The 19490-nt window shown below is 32.6% G+C and overlaps 1 protein-coding gene across 1 annotated transcript in view; it reads left to right on the plus strand.

Moving 5' to 3' along the window:
- The first annotated feature begins 2135 nt into the window (after window positions 1-2135).
- Window positions 2136-19490, plus strand: part of LOC148938936 (chloride channel protein 2-like) — a 37241-nt gene continuing 19886 nt past the window's right edge. The window contains exons 1-7 of the mRNA XM_089107430.1: window positions 2136-2224; window positions 3495-3597; window positions 5061-5192; window positions 7567-7729; window positions 11922-12152; window positions 14347-14484; window positions 15318-15438. Of these exons, the coding sequence (XP_088963556.1) occupies window positions 2136-2224; window positions 3495-3597; window positions 5061-5192; window positions 7567-7729; window positions 11922-12152; window positions 14347-14484; window positions 15318-15438 (977 nt within the window). The remainder of the gene's footprint in view (window positions 2225-3494; window positions 3598-5060; window positions 5193-7566; window positions 7730-11921; window positions 12153-14346; window positions 14485-15317; window positions 15439-19490) is intronic.

A 19490-nucleotide genomic window follows, 5' to 3' on the forward strand; every position in this document is an offset into this window, starting at 1 on the left:
CACCCTCTAAAAAACATATAACTTTAATTAAAATCAAACCATCATATAACCCTACGAAATAATTTAAAAGCTCTTTTCTGTAGGTAAAGTATAACGTAATTTAAATTTTATAATGTCATTTTTTATTGGCCAAAAAAAAAAATGGAGGGAAACAAGACCCCCTACCGCACTATCTTTTTACTCAAGTCATACGCCCTGACATCAGGATTATACGAATTCCGTGTAGAGCACTAGCCGTTGAAATTTAACCCCCCAAAACTCTCACACTTTTTGTAACACCCAAACTTTTCATTCAAAGCAGAAAAATACCTAAGGTTAGGAAAAAGCTTGTTTCCAAATGATACAAAACTGTTTTTCAAAACATTTAAAACTTGTAAACATACCTATGGAGGAAAGATTTTATTTACATAATAGAAAAAAGCGTGCTTTGACGTTTCTATCGAATATATTCGTCATATTCTTAATATTTTGTTTTGTTGGAGGGGCGGGGGGCTAAGTCCCTCTTAAATTTTAATTTACTAGTAAAACGTTTTTCTTTAATTTTTTTTTTTTGGGAAATATAATAATGAAAAGTGTACCCACATTGAAAATTGACGAATCCAATGTTTTCAAAAGTTAACAATACATAGTGTAGAATAAGCAATGTCTTAAAGCATTGTGGAAATTGGGGATCGGGTTGTCCACATTCATTTTTGTTTTTTAATTGGTTGCACTATACATCGGCAAGTTTTTTAAAAAACCAACCAATCAAATAATCATATTGAACTAAAAACCAACTACCTCCAACCTATTGACACACAAAAAAATGAGTGTCTTAATAGAAAACCTGTCTGCCAACCCATGTAGAGTTCATAGTAATAAGTAAATGCCCCTGGTAACCCAATTACTTGAAAATACACACACATATCAACGTCTCAGGCATGTCAAAGTGCATGTGTTCGTGAAATCTTATATGCTCTTTGGTAGGGCAAGTAGAGTTTATAGCAATAGGTAAATGCCGCTGGTAACCCAATTACTTGAAAATAAACACACATATCCATGCCTCAGGCTTGTGAAAGTGCATGTGTTCGTGAAATCTTATATGCTCTTACTACTATCACCCTCGACGCTGACTAAATCCAAGGAGAGGAAAATAGTAATTTCAGACATTCACCGGTGAATGTCAACATTCTCCAATTTTGGTCTCCAATTCACCGGTGAATGTTCGAAATTCCTTTTTCTCTGCTTTGATTCAATTAGCTTTGCGAGTCAGCTTTTTCAGTCTTGTGCAACCTATGATGGTAAAAGTTAAAGTTAGGTTAGGTTAGATTAAGTCAATTTCCTTATCGTATTTCTTTCTAATTTTCTGAGTTTCCTGCAAATTTTTCCCCAGCGCTTTTTTTTTGCTCGCAGAATCATAGAAAAATTTTTTTTCTCTGTTAGGTTTCGACACCCAAGAGTCATAGAAAAAAATGTATTATTCTGAGAGCAAAAAAGTGCTGGGGAAAAAATTGCTGAAAATTCAGAAAATTCGAAAGAAATACGATAAGGAAATTGACTTGGAGTCAAGATACAGTGGAAAGAAAGCTCACGACTTAGGAAGTCAAAAATTATGGCTTTGGGAGTCAAGACACAGTGGAAAGAAAACTTATGAATTAGAAAGTCAAAAAATATGTGATTCTGGTAGTCAAAACACAATGGAAAGAAAGCTTGTGACTTAAAACTAAAAACAAAAAAAAAGAAAAAATAACTCTGAGATATAGGACACATTGCTGGGAACAGAAAAAGTACTGAGAGAAAAAAAGTCACTTATTACGAAAAAAAGTACACTAAGAGCAGATTCGCAAATGAGTACAGGCCTGTTACAGGCCTTAGAGATTTTGAATAGGCTAGGAAGCCTGTTGGGAGAAGCAGAAGCGTGAAAGTTTCATTGTTTCTTTCTATATTTTGAAGAAACTGGTTGTTTGACAGACTTGGTACTGAGATTGTTTGTACTTCAAGGGAAATTTTATATACAATGGTTTATATACATTTTATATATTATATACAATGTATTTTATATATTTTATATATAAAATTGTATTTTATATACAATGGTCCCGCGGTAATCCAGCTCCTGTCTAATATTTTTTTATGAAAATATTTTTTTTTATGAAATGTCTGACGAAAAGGTTATCAAAGATATTTCTAGTTCTTCAATGGTAAATCAGCAGGATGACAACGAAGTAACTACAACTCCCCTTAAGTGAACAATTACCTCGTGTTTCAACAATGTTAAACGAAAAAACATTGATGAATATTTTCATGTTTCATAAAATGATTAATTTATATTATGATTCCAATTCATAGTTCTTTACTATATTGGTACAGATGTGCATTTGCTTGTACAAAATTTTTTCCTAATTTAAACTATTATTTTTTGTTAGTTCTATAGCATTAACAAAATTGATTCTATAATAAAATGTAAGCTCTCTTATTGTGTTGTTTAATTTACTAAATTCAACTTGCCTAATGAAGTATGATTTGTACTTCAGAGTATTTACAATTTGTTGGATAACAAGGTACTTTTTTGTAAAGTAAACCTGATTATGGAGGGTCTTAGGCAGTACTCTGTAATCCAACAAATTCGGTAGTTCGACACTGCCGTGCAAAATGTTTGTTGGATTACTGGGGGCCACTGACTATCAGGGGCGTTCCGAGGGGGGAGGCCCAACCCCCACACAACCTATTTGACATTCAGTAAGATTTTCGCCGAAGGTGAAAATTTCGGCAGAAATTTTTCAAAATCGGCCGAAATCTAGCAAAATTCTTAATTTTTACAAAAAATTCGGCATAAATCAGGTAGCGATTCAGTAAAATTTACGAAGATCTTCCCCCAAATAAAACGAGCCTCGGCCCACCCCTGCTGATTTTACTAAGTAAAATAACGAAAAAATTTTACTTCAAGTATGGTGGCGTATCAGCACTTTTAAAATATGAAAAGTTGATTCGCACCACTTTTGTAGTTAACCATTTTATTTGGGGTTTAATTATATTGAGCTAAAACACAACTGAAAGGTTCCCATTTTTGATAATTAAAATGGCTTTTATTTCTGATAATAGTTTAGGCAACATTGAAAAGTAGGTTTAGAAATGTTGGCTCTCAAAATTAAATCCGAGAAATTAAATTACTTACTTTCAGTTACACTTGCGTGAGATAAGTAAACAATTGCAACACCAATTTGTTATGACAATGCTGATTTTTATGTTATTTTGAAAAGCTTGACCTCATTTTTAGATTTTGTGAGTCTGAAATAAATTAAAATAGTCATATATAGCCTAAATTCATTGGTTTAGATTCTTATCAAAACCTAAATGAAAATTATTCATTGATTGAGTGACTTTTTGATGGTTTATGTAAACTTTATTTTTCTTGGTATTTCGTATCTATATTTCTTAGTATTTCGTATTAGGTCCGATTTTAAATCATTGGTCTGTTATAATTGTTTTATTGTAAATCATCACTCTGTTTTTAGTCGTTTTATCTACCCTTTTGTAATTTCTTTGGCCATTACCAGCATTTATTTTCCTCTTGGAACAGGGCAGTTTGTTGCATCCAGACTTACAACAAGGCAACAGGTATCTTTTTTTTTCTTTTTTTTTTTTTTTTTTTAGTTCAAGTGTGTCTAACATAAGGGGTCTGAATGACGTCACTCCTAAAGAACATCGCACATTATGCAGGTTTTCAAATAATGTGAGAAAATATTTTTCTTATAAACATTTACCTATTCATTTTTCATATCTCCTTTATTTCTCGCCTTCTAATATGTTGTTTATGAGATCACACTGCTTAAACAGTGTAACCAAAATTGTAAAACGGATAAAACTTTTAATGAAAAACAATGAACAAAATTAGCAGAATAGCCTAGATATTTCGGTCTCATCTCTCGAAACCTTTTCCAATGCAAAAAAAAAAGAATAAATAGCTAAAAATGAAAATTTGCTAGTAAAAGATGAAAATTTTGAATATCCAGACAGAGGAAAAATATAAAGAAGTTAACCTCTGAAAAATTTGCACAGCTGTTTGTCAAAAGTTCTGAACTAATCTCTATGATGCTAGCAGATAGTTCAAAATTGCAATCAAGCTGAAGCAAAAATAACGCACTTTTTCTATAGAATGAATAATGCCTCCCGATATAGGACTTTAACACAATGATTTTTAAGTAGAAAGGCAGTATTGTCTAAGAAATTTTTCTCTACTCCGATAAGATATTATTTGAAAATACGCATATCTTTGAAAATACACAAAGATAAAAACACGCATATCTACTGATAATCTGCAATATAACAAAGGAGATGATTCCCTAAGACCTTTGGACCAGCCCTAAATTTGTAAACTCCATATCTTTCCAATGAATTGATGATTTTATATTTTGTTCAGGGATCGATTGACTGAGAAGATAAAATATTAAATCGGAGAATATTCAATAAAAAAATCCTTGGTGATTTTTATTTTAACGTACAAATTATTTTGTTACAAAGTGTCTATGATTTTTTGTAGGATCGCTCATGCCATTTTAATAAGCAATTATTTAAAAACTTATTTTTAAGGACTATTAAGTGTCCGAGGACAGACAGATGGCCACCATGGTTCTTATGAAGGAATGCTCGTAGAAACTTCAGAGAGGGCTCATTTGATTGGAAATTGAAAGTTCTAGTTCAATGACTTTAAACAGACAGATTTTCTTGCATTTTTTAAAATCCTCATTATTATTGTTGCTAAATATTGTTTAATATTATTAAATACTATTGTTGCTGCACAAATTCATGAGTCAACCAAGTTTTTGACGCTAAAATAAAAACTTTGTAAATTATAACATTAAACATAAAACATAACATTAAACATAACATTAAAGAAAAACTAAAACAGAAGAAAAACATCCAAACGATCTTTTGGTCGAATCTGCCTTCTCCGGTCGCATCTATTTTGTGGTATATTCTGTGGCGGACAAGAACCTTGGTGTGTTTATATCTTCAACGCCATCTTTGCAAGCAAAAAGAATACGTATTAGTTTAAAAAGTTAAAATTTCTCTTTTTCCAGATTAGAACATTATTTTCAAATTTTACATGGGGAACAGAGAATTTAACGGCAAGTGAGGAAATGATTGTTAATGAATGGCGAAGTGACTACTCATCCATTTATTTTAATCTTGCCACATTTATAGTAACTACAGTAAGTATCGTTTTCATTTCGAAAAAGGAATATTGTATTCTTTAAAATATTCTTTAACCAAATGTAATTTAACGAATTATATCATTTAAACTCAAATTTAAATTTCTAATTGAAATTAGTTTAACCATTAATATATAACATTTGTTGTCTTTTGACAATCTTACACGTCCCTCACTATTTTTGAATAGAGTCTCTTGTAGCTCTGAGACGCATTTGTCTATATTAATCTGACCGTATTTGTTGAGGCAAGTATCGTCGTAGTTTTTTCTGGATAATTTGATATCATGATGATTATTTTCTTTAAGTATATGTATCTATTATGGAATTATTTTGGGCAATGGCCAATCATGGGAATTTCTTGCAACTGGACCAAAAAGCAAATTTTGGGGATATTTTTATCCGATCTGTGGTAGTTTAGAAGATTTAAAACAATTTTTGTACGAATTAAGGTCTGAAGTCTCTGGGATAAATATGAATAGTAAGGATTGAAATGCATGACCGAGGGGAGTAATAACCACACTAAGACATTAGTTTGTTGTGGATAGGTTTGCTGCATAGAGGCTACTTCTTGAATAATACGGATTTTCTTCACACATAATCTTTTGCGATGATGATTTTAAATTTAGTTTTTTCTGTGTTACATTTTTTTCCGTTGTATTTGTTTCTGTTTTGCAAGTCCGTACAGCTTTGTGCTGGAATAAATACATAAAGCATTAAAGAATATGTTTTAAAAGAAAATGTTTTAAAAGAATATTAATCTTGTCCCTATTAGGTACTCGTAATGTGAGTAAAGTTTTAACAAGGTAGATTATCCTTGTATTTAATCGCTCGTATCTACCTTCGTCTGTTAAGGCTAAAAAAAATGTTCAAAGAAGATTGAACTTTTGAAGAAAATCAAACGCCCCTTTACAGGTAATCCCATTCATTTTATAGAGGTAATGCTATGGCTATAGATCGTTTGAACAAGAGGTAGGTCCAGTCTTGACTTGAAATTCTACGAGCTAGATTCTTCTTTCCTAAAAGATTTATCAAGACTAAAAAAAAGGTTTGAAATAAGAGAAAAGCACCTGAACCTCAAAAAGCATCAAAAATATAAAAAATTAATGCTACCGAGCCATATCCAGGGAGGATGGGGTTTGAACCCCACTCCCTCTTTCCCCCTAATAAAATTGTCCGTCTCGTAAAAAATTGACAACAGTACATATAATTTTTTTTTTTTTGTGTTTTTGCCTAATACCCAAAATAAAAAAATATCGTAAGATTAAAAATGAAGGCGTGGGGTAGTCATGATATCTGTTTTAACCATTCTATGACGACTTTGGACATCATAACCGCTCTAATTTGACCTATGAAACTAATGTTCCTGCTTAACAGAAAAACAAATCTACTGTTTATTGTATTTTAGGATGAAAGTTTTTTTTAACTTGTTTTTTTTCATATTTTTAATTAAGTTAAGAAAATAGTGCTGTGTTACTCTAGAGTACTACCTTAACGCCTTGCAATGGTTCCTAGGATTGCCAAATCTGCAGTTTTGGAATCTTTGATTCCAAAATGTTTCTTCTTTGATTTTTGAGTGTTTACAATTTTTTTTTTATTTTCAAATCTGGAGTTTTTACGATTTTTTTTATTTTCAAATGTGTGAGTCACAATTAGGAAAATATAGCATAAAAGTAGTATATTAAACAAAAAATAATAATTGCATTGGCTCTATTGCTGACAGCTTATGTCTACATGTTTTACTTATGTGCTTAAGCTCAAAATGTTGATTCAGCTATATTGGCTTGTGAAAACAGCATTTCGGCCATGCATCTGTAAAAAAAAAAAAATAAAAATTAAGTGCTTTTTTCGATCTTAATGTTTTATTCATGATGAAAATGAAAATTAAAGTAAAAGTATCAATTTGAACCTTTTTTATTCTACCAGCTTATGTTTTGTTTCCACCTAACTAATGAGTGCTCTTGGAGCTCAAGATATTTTAGAGGGTACTTCACAAAATACAAGTACTTTAATTTTGTACCTTAATTCTTTTTAATTAGTAAATAAATTATTTAATTAGTAATTCTATTGTATTAAGTATCTTAATTCTAAGTACCGTTTGGTTTTGAACTACTGCCTTGTTGTGTTTATAATTATTTTTTAAATATTAATGCTTTAACACTCCTGGTACCATCAGGTAGCTCACATGTAGTTTTCAAAATAGTAGCAAACTTAAACGATCTTGAATTTCCGACTGTGCTTAATGCAGCTTAGATGGCACTTCTGTTCAAAAAGTATCTAATAGTACAATTTTCAAAAGTGAAATTTAACGGTACTTTAAAAAATTAAATCAACGGCTTTTGGTCTGCTACCTGGTTAATTTATATGTATTTTACAGTTCTTTTTAACTATCGCTGCATCAACACTCCCCGTGCCATCAGGTAGCTTAATTCCAATTTTCAAAATGGGGGCTGGCTATGGACGCCTGGTTGGTGAAGTGGTTGCACTATGGTTTCCAGAAGGAATTAGAGTTGGATCCTATGTATCTCAAATTTTGCCAGGTTAGTTTTTTCATCTTCCACATGTTTTATATAACAGAATACGCCATTTCGTTGTTATATTTAAGGAGGTTCGAAACAGAGTTGTCTGTTATCCTAGTCGCACATTGTAATCGAGCTGCCTCGAAGTGTAGATTTTGTACCTACAAACAACAATAAATTAGCTAGTAATTCATTTTCTATTTTTTCTAAAATATTTATTACTAAGGGTTCAGAATAAGAAATGAGTTGTTGCAAACTACTAGCCACCAATTTCGGTTCAAAATCAAAAATAAACGCTTTTCGCCTTCTTTTTATGAGTTTAGGTGATTTTGTTGTTCTCCAGATTATCAGTGCGCCGTCAGAAAGACTCAAATCGCCTCTATTTTGATTGCTTGGCATCCAGTCATGCTATTTTCTGCTTAAAAATTGGCTTTCCCGTCCTGTATTGCTATTTTCCGCGCTTTTCCGTTCTGTAATGCTCTTTTCAGCGTAAAAATTGGCTTTTCTGTCCTCCAAGGATAGTCAAAGAAAGTCTTTAGCCTAGCTGAAAAATATCAACTTCAATCAGACTTTTGGATAATTCGACTCCCATGAACACTGGGTAGCAAGAAAAGGAAACTCGTGTACGATTTTTATTATGCGGTTGAACATATTCCTGATAATTTTTAGCCTGCATTTAACCATTATAATCTGTTATCCTAGCCTTCAGTTGGATGAATTATCTGATAAACGTTATTTGTAAAATAATTTTCAATTTTGTTGCAATCTTTGTACCTGAAATCTTGATCATAAAAGAGAAAAAAATAAAAACAACCTCAAAATATATTACATTATGTTTTCAGTATTTGCTTTTTATTGAAGAGCCTTTTTTAAGACTTATCCAAAGCTTCATAAAAAAAAGCCAACAGCTAAAAGTAATTTAATACCTTACAATCACCATTTTCAAAACAAGGGTTATTTACCCCACTAAGGCGTTTAATTTTTCAATACAGAGAGGCTTATTGATAAGTTTGATAAGTTTGTGCATAAATTTCACAGCAAATCAATTTGTTCAGACATAATTCCTCCTATGCCATGAAATGATCTTTCCCATGAGATTCTCTTTTCCAAGACAATGGATAATGGTGAATTATAGAAGATAATATATTTTTTCAGTATAAAAGCCATCTTCGACTGGTCCCAGAAAATATAAGTTTACAAATGATGGCTTTTACCTTTGACCATATTTTCAAATGTGAGACTCTGGAATAATTTTTGTGTTGTAATCAGCTTCATTTGTACACTTGTATGGAGTATGTATATATAATTGAGGGTTTGTTTTGTTTTCTATGATTTTTGTAATATAAGTTTACATGTGAATACACATTTTTATATATTACATACACATTTTACATATACATACATATTTTACATTTTCACATATTACATGTAAATATACATATATACAAGCAATAAATATTTTTCCTTGATACATAAATACAAATTTTTGTATATTTTTCTATGTATATACATTTATACATATGTACAAGTAAATACACATATTTAATTCATACATAAGTAATATTTTTGTCTTTAAAGACAAATAAATGTAAATACTTCTCTTTTGTTTTGTTAATCCTATAGTTCTTTAGACTCGCCTAATTTACAACTACCTAATTTTATACTTTTTAAATTTAAGACTTTTAAAAATTTTAGACTACCTAATTCATTTAGCTCCGAGAATTTTTTCGAAAATATTTGCTATCATAATTGTTATGTTTGTAATAATAAAAGAAATTTACCAATTACATAAATGTGCTTATCTTTAAGCTGGGTTTGACTGATTTAGTAGACTGTGAATTGCTAAGAAACCAAATTAAAAAATTTTGCCTGAAAACGTAAAGTCAAGCATATTATATAGAAACTTTTACATTCAATTCAAAAATTAAATTAGAATTTTTCTCTTGAAAAAAAAAACTATGGTACAAAAACAGTCAGTCCTACCAAAATATAATTAATTTGTTTAACTGGCATGTAAAATTGTAGTAAAATTTTCAATTCAAAAACCAAATTCAGTTTCTTACATTCCCGAATAAATAAATAAAAAACAATATTTTTGCGCAGGAAAAAAGCCTATGGAAAATTGGGAACTTCGGGGTTTCACGAAAATCCTCATAAATACTTAATTATTAAATCAAATATTTAATTAAATCTACAAATAAACTATAAATGAATAAAAAAAAAGAAAAAGAAACAAAATGAAAATAACACAAATGGAAATAATTATATATAAATAAAAATATGAAAGTAAAATAGCAATAAAATTAGAAAATTTCCCCATTGCCATTAATAAAAATCAGCTCTAAAGACCCATTTTTCTAATAAAACCTTTAAAGAGCAATTTGCCATAATTGTGGTCACAGGAAAATTTCCGATTGAATGTTCCATTCCTGCATAAGAAATTGCATTAAAAGCCCAACAAAACTTTGTAGATTCAAAATCAAAACTTTTTTTCCACGTTATTGCTCTTCTTATTTTCATGTGTCTTGATTTATATTTTACTTCTTAATTCCACCAAAAGAGTTCAATTTTGAGTGACCAAAATTTACTTCAGAATATGAGTTTTACTCAAGATTAATACAATTAATTTATCAAAGGTTTTCATTTAAGCTTTAAAAATCAGTCTGACACTTTCTGACTGCATAATCTCAACATGCGCTATGTTATACCACATAAATTTTACAAGAGATGGAAAAAAATAGAAAAATAACTTCTTATTTTTTTTATAATTACTTCTTATTTGAGTCAGGGAATGTTTTTATCTGGTCTTCAAGATAAGAAATACCCAATTTTGATATGAGAGACCCAAAGCTACTATTGTATCTACACTTGAGAGAAGGAGATGCAACACATTCTGAAAAAAATTAAAACTTTCTATTATCTTGTACTGTAGACTACATATTATATGTACTACAGTACATATAATATTAAATACATGTACTACATTAACATAATATAAATATATATTTAATATAATATAATAAAACGTTAATATAAATATAATTTTAAATATTATATGTACTACAGCATATATAGTATTAAATGCACCTAATAGTATGCACCTATTGATTAAGCATACAAAATAATGTGATATTTCTTCAAACAGCTCGGGCCACCATGATTTCGGAAAATTGTCAATGGCGGACAAAAAATAAGAGATACTTTTTTGAAATACATAACGACATTGACACCGTTGTGGCACTGGAATAAACGAGGTTTTTCTGGCTGGAGGACCTAGAGACAATGCCACAAATCACAGCCAAGATATGGCTGTCATATCACTTCTGTCAAGATATGGCTTCACATCACGTCAAGATATGAAGTCATACTCTAATGGTAAACTGTAACCAACACACCCCGGGAAGAGACGGCGGGATGACCTGGAAAAGCTGAAGAGCCATAACTAGTGGTCAAAAGCCAGCAACCGAAGCGAACGGAGGGATATGAAAAAGTAAACCAAGGTCTTCCAGGGACTGTGGTGGCGATTAACTGATTAAGCATATGAAAAACTATTTCCCTGAATGCTTGAAGTACTTGGGGCAACATTGAATTTGGCAATGTAGCATAGCTCTTACTAAACATTAATTAAAAAAAAGCTTTCCACAAAATAAGTTTTTCAAAGAAAAACAAAGAACTCCATTAAAAATGAGCAAATATCAACAAAAAATGAGCAAAAATAAAATCAAATAATCTACCAAGTGTGAAACTACCACAAATCAGCATCGATAAATAAATGAAACCCAAAACGAACAGAAATTACAATAAATAACCGAGTCAAACTCAAAACGAGCAGAAATTAACATAAGTTGGGCTCAAAATCCCTATGGCTTTTTTTATATTGACATAATCTTTTCAGGAAAAAAGAAAACAATACTTTAAATCTTTTCGTTTTTTATAAGACTTTATAGTTTGGCCTGCTATTTGTATGCTGGAGAAAACATTAGCGCCAGAAACACAAAAAGGATGCTCAGTGGCTTCCAAATAAATTATATTCCAGATAAAAAGGATTGAGTGCTAAAAAACCTATAAGGATCAACAATTAAAACTCCGCAGTGATAGCATTAACACTGTATTATCATTATGTGACTTCAGTGAGATTGTTGTAGTCTATATAAAAGTATTACGGCTCCTTCGTTTGGTAAAATTTAGAAAATTAGAAATTGAATTTTTTTAGGAGGCTATTCCATAGTTGGCGCTGCTGCATTTCCCGCCGGTGTCACTCATTCAATTTCAATTTGTGTTGTAATTAGTGAAATGACTGGACAAATCAAACATATAATTCCGGTAATGGTTGCTGTTCTTGCAGCCAACGTTGTAGCCAGACTTCTACAGCCTTCCTTGTATGAATCAATAATTATGATTAAGAAACTCCCTTATTTACCAGATATTCTTCCTTCTCGGACACGTATGTATTATTTTGATTAATTTTATAGGCTGGGCATTGGTATCTATTTTGTATCCAGAACAATTTGCATATTTTACCTTCATTTTGTTATGTACTCTCTCAATGAAAAAAGTCTCCAATAGCATTCGAAAAACATCCGTTGAGACTGTCTTATCCAAATTACAAAGCCCTCAAAAACAAATCCAAGGTACTATTCCATATAAAAATTTATCTGGAGGTTCTAAGGGTTGAACATCCCTAAGATAAGCAAAAACCCCAATTCTTAAATTTTTTTTTTCAGCAAATGATGACTTTTTTGTCTGTCTTTAAATTTAAATTCTTTAAATTTCAAACGAGTCTTCCTCACTTCCTTTGGATTATCCTCTTAGGCATGCCTAACTTGAAATTTATTAATCTTGTTTCTGAGTAAAGATCATATATTTACCGACGAATGTAACATGAATTTAGTCCTGAATCATTAATTAGTTTTCCTTTTTTTTGCTATCAACTTGTAATTAAGCAATTAATTTAAATTGGGTTAGGAGTTTGTTAATTTCAGGACCCAGAGGCATATATAGTCGGGGTTGCAGCTTGCTAATTTCAGTACCCAGGGAAATCAAATACATTGAATACATTACATAACAGTGTTTTGATTTTAAATAACGAGCTCCTTGTGCCCATTGGAAACTGAGCTGATTAAATAATATTTCGGAGATATCTTTTCTGTATTTCTCATCAGTTAGAGGAGCCATTGCTACTCTTCTAGCAAATATAACATTTTTATGCTTATAATTATATTGTTTTAGTTGTTGGTGCGAGGGATTCACGGAGGTAGCACATGTAAGAAGAACTGTTTCTGTTTTTCTTTTATAGTTCTCTCTTAACCCCCCCCCCCAAAAAAAAAAAAATTGCAAGTAATATTCACATTGATCCTGTTTTGACGTTATTTTATTGATTTTCTCTAGCTCTAAAAATTAATCGATATCTCTTGTTTTAGACACCTTTAGGTTTCTTGGGTATATAAATTAGCAAGTTACAGTCACGACTACAGGGTGGGCGGAAAGTAACTCCCTATTTTGATTAATAAAACAATGTACATTATATTTATTTATTCTCAAAAAAATTAATCATACAAGGTAGGTATAAATGGTAAGTTATCTCTAAAATTCAATATGTGCCCCAGATCTTTCCACCAGCTGCTGCAAACGTTCAGGAATGGCATCCACTGACTTTCTCAGGAACTCCGCTGGGATGGTGGACATGACTCCCTTAATTCGATCCTCCAGTTCTTCGAGTGTCTTTGGTTTGGAGCGGTAGACTTCTTCCTTTACCCAACCCCAAAGAAAAAAGTCACAGGGTGTCAAATCCGGGCTCTTTGATGGCCATTCATGTGCACCATGACATCCCAACCAACCCCCCAGAAAGCGAGCATCCAGCCATTCGCAGACAAGAAGAGCAAAGTGGGTGGGGCGCCATCTTGCATAAATATCAACTCGTCGATGTTCTCCCATGTGCTGACAACTGGCCAGACTCTATCACGCAACATATCAAGGCATCTTTCAGCATTCATGGTGTTGCGCAGAAGAAATGGGCCCACAAGCTGATCTGAGGTGATACCACACCACACCGTTACTTTGGGTCGATTTTGCTGTTTTTCAACTGTCATCATAGGATCCTCTCCTGCCCAGTAGTGGCAGTTATGACGGTTGACAAAGCCTCCGACGTGAAACACAGCCTGATCAGTCCAGGGGATGTTGCGGAAGAGATGAGGTCACTCTTCATGCCAATCCAGCATGATTTCTTCGAAGTCCTTGCGAACGTCATAGTCCTCATCCGAGAGTGATTGGCAGTAGAGCGGCTTCCACGCACGCCAGTTTAACTCTTTCTTGAGCACAGTTTACACTGTGTAGTAGGTGAGTCCACAAGCAGTAACAAATTATATACAATTTATAAGTAATTTAAAATAGGGAGTTACTTTCCGCCCACCCTGATATATCCATAAAGGGCCTAACCGGGCACCGAAGAACTGACTTTAGTTTAACACTGTTCTTCCTCTGACAATTAAGTGGATATCCTCTGTCAGTCCGCTTGTGAATATTATCAGCTCACTATTTAGAAATGAACTTAAAATTTACTATTTCCTATGTCCTTCATTTTCGATCCATTTCCTCATCTCTTGATTTATTCCTTTAATATTAATAAAGTTTCATTTCAGAGGCATACCTTGTATACGTTGAAGATTTTATGGTGCGTGATGTTAAATATATATGGAAAGGTATTACTTTCAAAGAACTGCGGGATCTGCTGAAAGAAGGAGCAAAGATTCGAGCTTTTCCTATCGTTGATAGTCCAAGTAGGTTGCTTTTATTTTATTTGTTTTTCTGCGCTTTTCTGCGTACTTTCGTTGTTTTTTTTTGCGTATTTTCGTTGTTTTTCTGCAATGTTGATTTTTCTGTTAGCAGCAACATAATCAAAAAACTTCACAGTTCTGTTAAAGCCTTTTTTCTCACATCGACTATTCCACCAGCTTTCGCCATAGCTGGAGGGGAAATGGTTAAATTATCGGGTATTGGCAAGACTTTGGAGCAGCTTTACTGAATAGCCTCTGGTAGGACAATATTGGTCAGGCTGCAACATGTCTTTGTCATCAGAGTAGTTCGTAGGTCATAATCATATCTTCACTTCCTCGACATGCAAGGGCTGGTATACACTATGCTGTAAGACTTGAGCTTGCAATAACCTTTATAGTTTACATCAGCATATACGTTTTTCTACATTTTCTTTCCAATATTATGGAACAATATACCGTAAGGAAGATTCTTGACTGTTGCAACTTCCGTCTTTGGCTATACTAAGTTTACTTTGACACTTGGATTGGCCTTGAATTTAACATACTTTTTTAAAACCCTTGTGAAAATGGGGTAATGTCTTAGAGCAAAAACTTAAAAAGCATTAGATTAGGCTAGGCATTGTTTTATTTATTATTTTTTTCTTTGACTCATTTGGCTTAAATTTACTAGACATGATTGCTTGTACATCAAGTGGCAAAATAGTTAATATTTCATTTTCTTAATGAATTTTAAAATCATTAGGATGTAACGTAGCACTAAAATATATCTTTTCAATTCCCCGTATTATAGGATTTAATATATATATATATATATATTTTTTTTCAATTTGATATAGATAATATGATACTTCTTGGTTCAATCCAAAGATGGGAGCTTCTTAAAGTACTTGATCTTCATATTGGTAGAGAACGTCGTTTGCAAGTAGCTGCTCAATGGCAAGAGGAAGCAAGGTCAAGGTGAGACAAGTTTGGTTTTACTGTGAAAAAGAGAAAGACAACGAAGCAAAAACAAATTTCCAATTTTTTTCAGTCAAAACAAAAATTTTTGTCCTGACAAGAATTTGAAATAATCGATAATAATAACTATAAGTGTGGTTTTGAAATCTTGTTGAAATTTAAATAGCTACGTTCAATGTCACGTCTTTTACCTATTTCAATACTTTAATTTGCGTTTAAATTTATTTTCTTCTTTAATGCGATTTTCAAACTTATTCAATGCTCTGGACTTTCATTTTTGATGTAATTATTTTTTCCTGTTTGCTGAAACTAGTTTTTTTTTCTTGCTTTAAATGTTATATTTTAACGTTTTTACTCTTTTATTTTTACTTCTTACACTTGCCATAGCATAGATATTTACTGTATGAAACTAAATTGAACGAACCTTATTTTTTAAATAAAAAGCATCATTAAAAATAGCTCCACGCGTTCAAAAATATGTTTTTAAGACGCATTCCTAATATCTATTGAACCCAAAAAGTAACGAACACTAATGTAATGCCCGAGCCACACATATTCACATCGGTTGATAAAAAAGGCCAGGTTGTATGAATGATGGGACATTATTGATTTTGGTGCCATACTTGTATTTCAGAAAGGGAAAACTGAAATTGTAGAAAATCGGTTTTAAAAAGTTTGCACCAACACTAATTTGTTTCCAACTGTTCTCAACTAAGACTACGTCTTCTTAACTTTGTCAGATTTCTGTTTCAGATGCAACAATTGCTGATTCAGTTCCAGACTTCCATTTTTTCTAATTTCAAAAAATTAAGTCTTAAATTTCGATCCTTATTTGTCAATTAAAATTTTATGTTTGAAACACAGTTCATATATAATCCAGTATGATCATTCTCTATCTCACCCATTATAAAAACCCGGACCGGGGTGCGAGTGCTCCGGAGAACGTTTTTGCAGATATAAACATAGGCGAAGTCAGATTAGCGGGAATGCAGGGTAGTCTGTATCCGTCTGTTTACATCAAAGTGCATTGAAACAATCGGAAATAGACTAACCTGCATTCCCGCTAATGCAGAAATAAGTGGGAGGAGCATTTTGTTCGCACCGAGAACGAAGACCAGAAATGATCTGCGATAAGCTTACTGGTATATTCTAGCTGCGTTTTTTTCGAAGTTCCGTGTTTCATGGTTCATGTTCCAAGTTTCATGTTCTAGCCCAAAAACGCAGTTTTTGTCGCTTTCGTGTTCTCTGTCCATGTTCCTGGTTGAACGTCTAAAAACGCATTTTAGGAAAAGTGGCAAAATATTCAAAACTGTGGAAGCATGTGGAAAAATTCTGAGCTTTTTACTTGCCTGTTCTCTTGTACACATATGTTTCACCTTGGCCTCTATTCAAAAACGCATATTCAGCAGGATCTATGTCCATTTTCTTCCTTTCCATCTTATCCTTTCTTTTGTCATCTACAGATAACTTTTTTCTATCTGGATAGGGACCAATCGAACACGCAACACGCACAAAGAGCAAGTTCTAAGTTTGAGGAAACAGACAGTCGAACAGGCAACATGATGTTTCGTGTTTCGCAAAAAAACGAAGTTTTGTTAAAACATGCTGTTACGTTTTTTGTCGAAAACGCAAAAATGGCAAAACACGATTAAACCACGGAACCAACCCCGAAAAAAAAACGCCACTTCTGTCTACTGTGGTTTGAAAGTTGAAGACCGGAAAATATAACAGAAGTGGAGATACCTGAGGCACATGATTTATATGCCCAAAATTTCACTATGAAAGGTCGTCCTCCGTGGGCAGCCATGTTGTGCCAAAAGGGGATGACGTGTCAAAAACACACCCTACGACGCAGCTATCGAGTTGACCTAATAAATTTCGATGTCTCGCTCCAAATACTTATAGGATGGTGACCACAGCAATGAGAGATGACTAGCGACTCTTCTAGGATACCCCAAGCCTCTTTGGATGTACAGGGGTATCTATGGTATGCAGTAAGCTCTAGGACGATACGGTTTTCAATAAACACAGAAACTGTAATCGAAATGATGGGGGAAATATTCTACTGGTGAACAATAAATGCCGATGTATACAACAATGAAAACAATATTTACACCTGGATCTTCGTGGGGTGCAACAAAAAGTATATGTTACATTTTGTACGCATCTACTTATTGGTCTATAAATATACTATGGTATTCCTTCTAAGAATTGGATAAAATGAGCCAAGAATGCACAAAATATAAATAATATTGCACAAAATATTGCTGAAATTACTTATTTTGTCACCTCGATTTTTTTCTCTCTTTTTTAAACCAAAACTTTACTTTTTGGAGCCCAGAATGACAACTTTGAAGCCGATACATTCATAAGAAACAGGTGCACCCAGAACCAGGAGCGAATCTCCAGCATTTTTATTGGGGGGGGGGCAAGAGCGGCCCATATCTGGATAGCCAAAGGGCATGGGATGTATAATATTTTTTCTCCACATTATTGGGGTGCAATTGCCCCCCCCCCCCCTTGCCACCCCCAAACGACGCTCCTGGCCAGAACTACCGGGTTGCTGTCGAGGCCAAAAATCTTGTACCCGAGATCACAAAAATTGGAACTGAGATTTCAGGAATTTTCACCGAGAATTCTATGTAATGTTACCGAGGATGCGCAAAGTAGAGGCGAGATTGCAGGAAAAGTAGCCGAGATTCTCAGTTAAAAAAAAACATCAACATATAAAAAAAGTTGTGCCGCGAATTACAAAATGGAGCCTAGAATGCATGAATTGTCATCAAGAATTTCATGGAATGTCATCGAAAATGCTCCAAATGGAGATAAATTTGCAAGGAAATGAGCCAAGATTCCCAGGAAAAATGAATATTAATATAGAATGAATGGTGCCAAGAACTTCAAAAATGAAGCCAAGAACGCAGGAATTAGAGTCAAGATTGCACCCCCTCGCTCCCTTGTCACTTCTCTTGTTACTTTTAATTTGAGTTCGTCAGTTCTGTTTTGAATTCTAAATTTCAAATAATATATATATATATATATATATATATATATATATATATATATATATATATATATATATATATATATATATATATATATATATATATATATATATATATATATATATATATATATATATATATATATATATATATATATATATATATATATATATATATATATATATATATATATATATATATATATATATATATATATATATATATATATATATATATATACACGGGGTGTTTGCCTTTCTGAATAGTGATGTGAGGTTTGCCTTTTACCATATTTTTATTACAAGTCGGGCCAAAAATTCGTTTTTTCATCGGCTACTGGAAATCTTTGCTACTTTTCTGATAATCTTGGCTCCATTTTATGCAATTTTTGTTTACATTTTCTGCATTCTTTTTTCTTTTTTGTACAGTTTGAACCAAAAAGAATATCACAAGTGTATGAATAGCATTATTGTACCTTTGACTCGCCTGTTGACATTTGTGTCTGTCTGCCTTAGTCTCCTCGTATATAAGACAAAAAAATATACACAATATATCTGACTACCTCTAATATATTTTACCAAATGATTCGCATAAATACCATTAACCCGTGGCATACCTTATGGCATGGATCTGGTGCAAACAGCCACTGTCATTTGGTATTGTCAAATCGTATTGGGCTTTCCAGGGTAGGGGGAGGGGCTTTGAAATTAGTTTTCGTGTTGTTTTCATTAATATGAATCTGTTGTGATAAAAAAGATTATGGAATTCACAACAATTATTTAAATGCATGTTTTGAAGTTATAAAGCTACAAATCTAAGTTCTGACAAATTCCCCCCCCCCCTCCCTACTCCCAAACAATTATTTCAAAAAATGAAAAAAATGCAGAAGTTTTAGTTTTAGCCATCATTCCCCCGTCTCTCTTCCCAAAACCTGGGTCCATTACCAAGGGGTACCAATTTTAGTTTGCTTTGGGTTAACCTCTCCTACTTCGAGCTTTAATGCTAGTGTAACTTTTTGCCTTTGTATTTTCTTGATTTCCTCATTGC

This window comes from Artemia sp. Qi Xiang Cuo, unplaced genomic scaffold, assembly GCF_049724085.1.
Source record: "Artemia sp. Qi Xiang Cuo unplaced genomic scaffold, ASM4972408v1 HiC_scaffold_28, whole genome shotgun sequence".
Lineage (NCBI taxonomy): Eukaryota > Metazoa > Arthropoda > Branchiopoda > Anostraca > Artemiidae > Artemia > Artemia sp. Qi Xiang Cuo.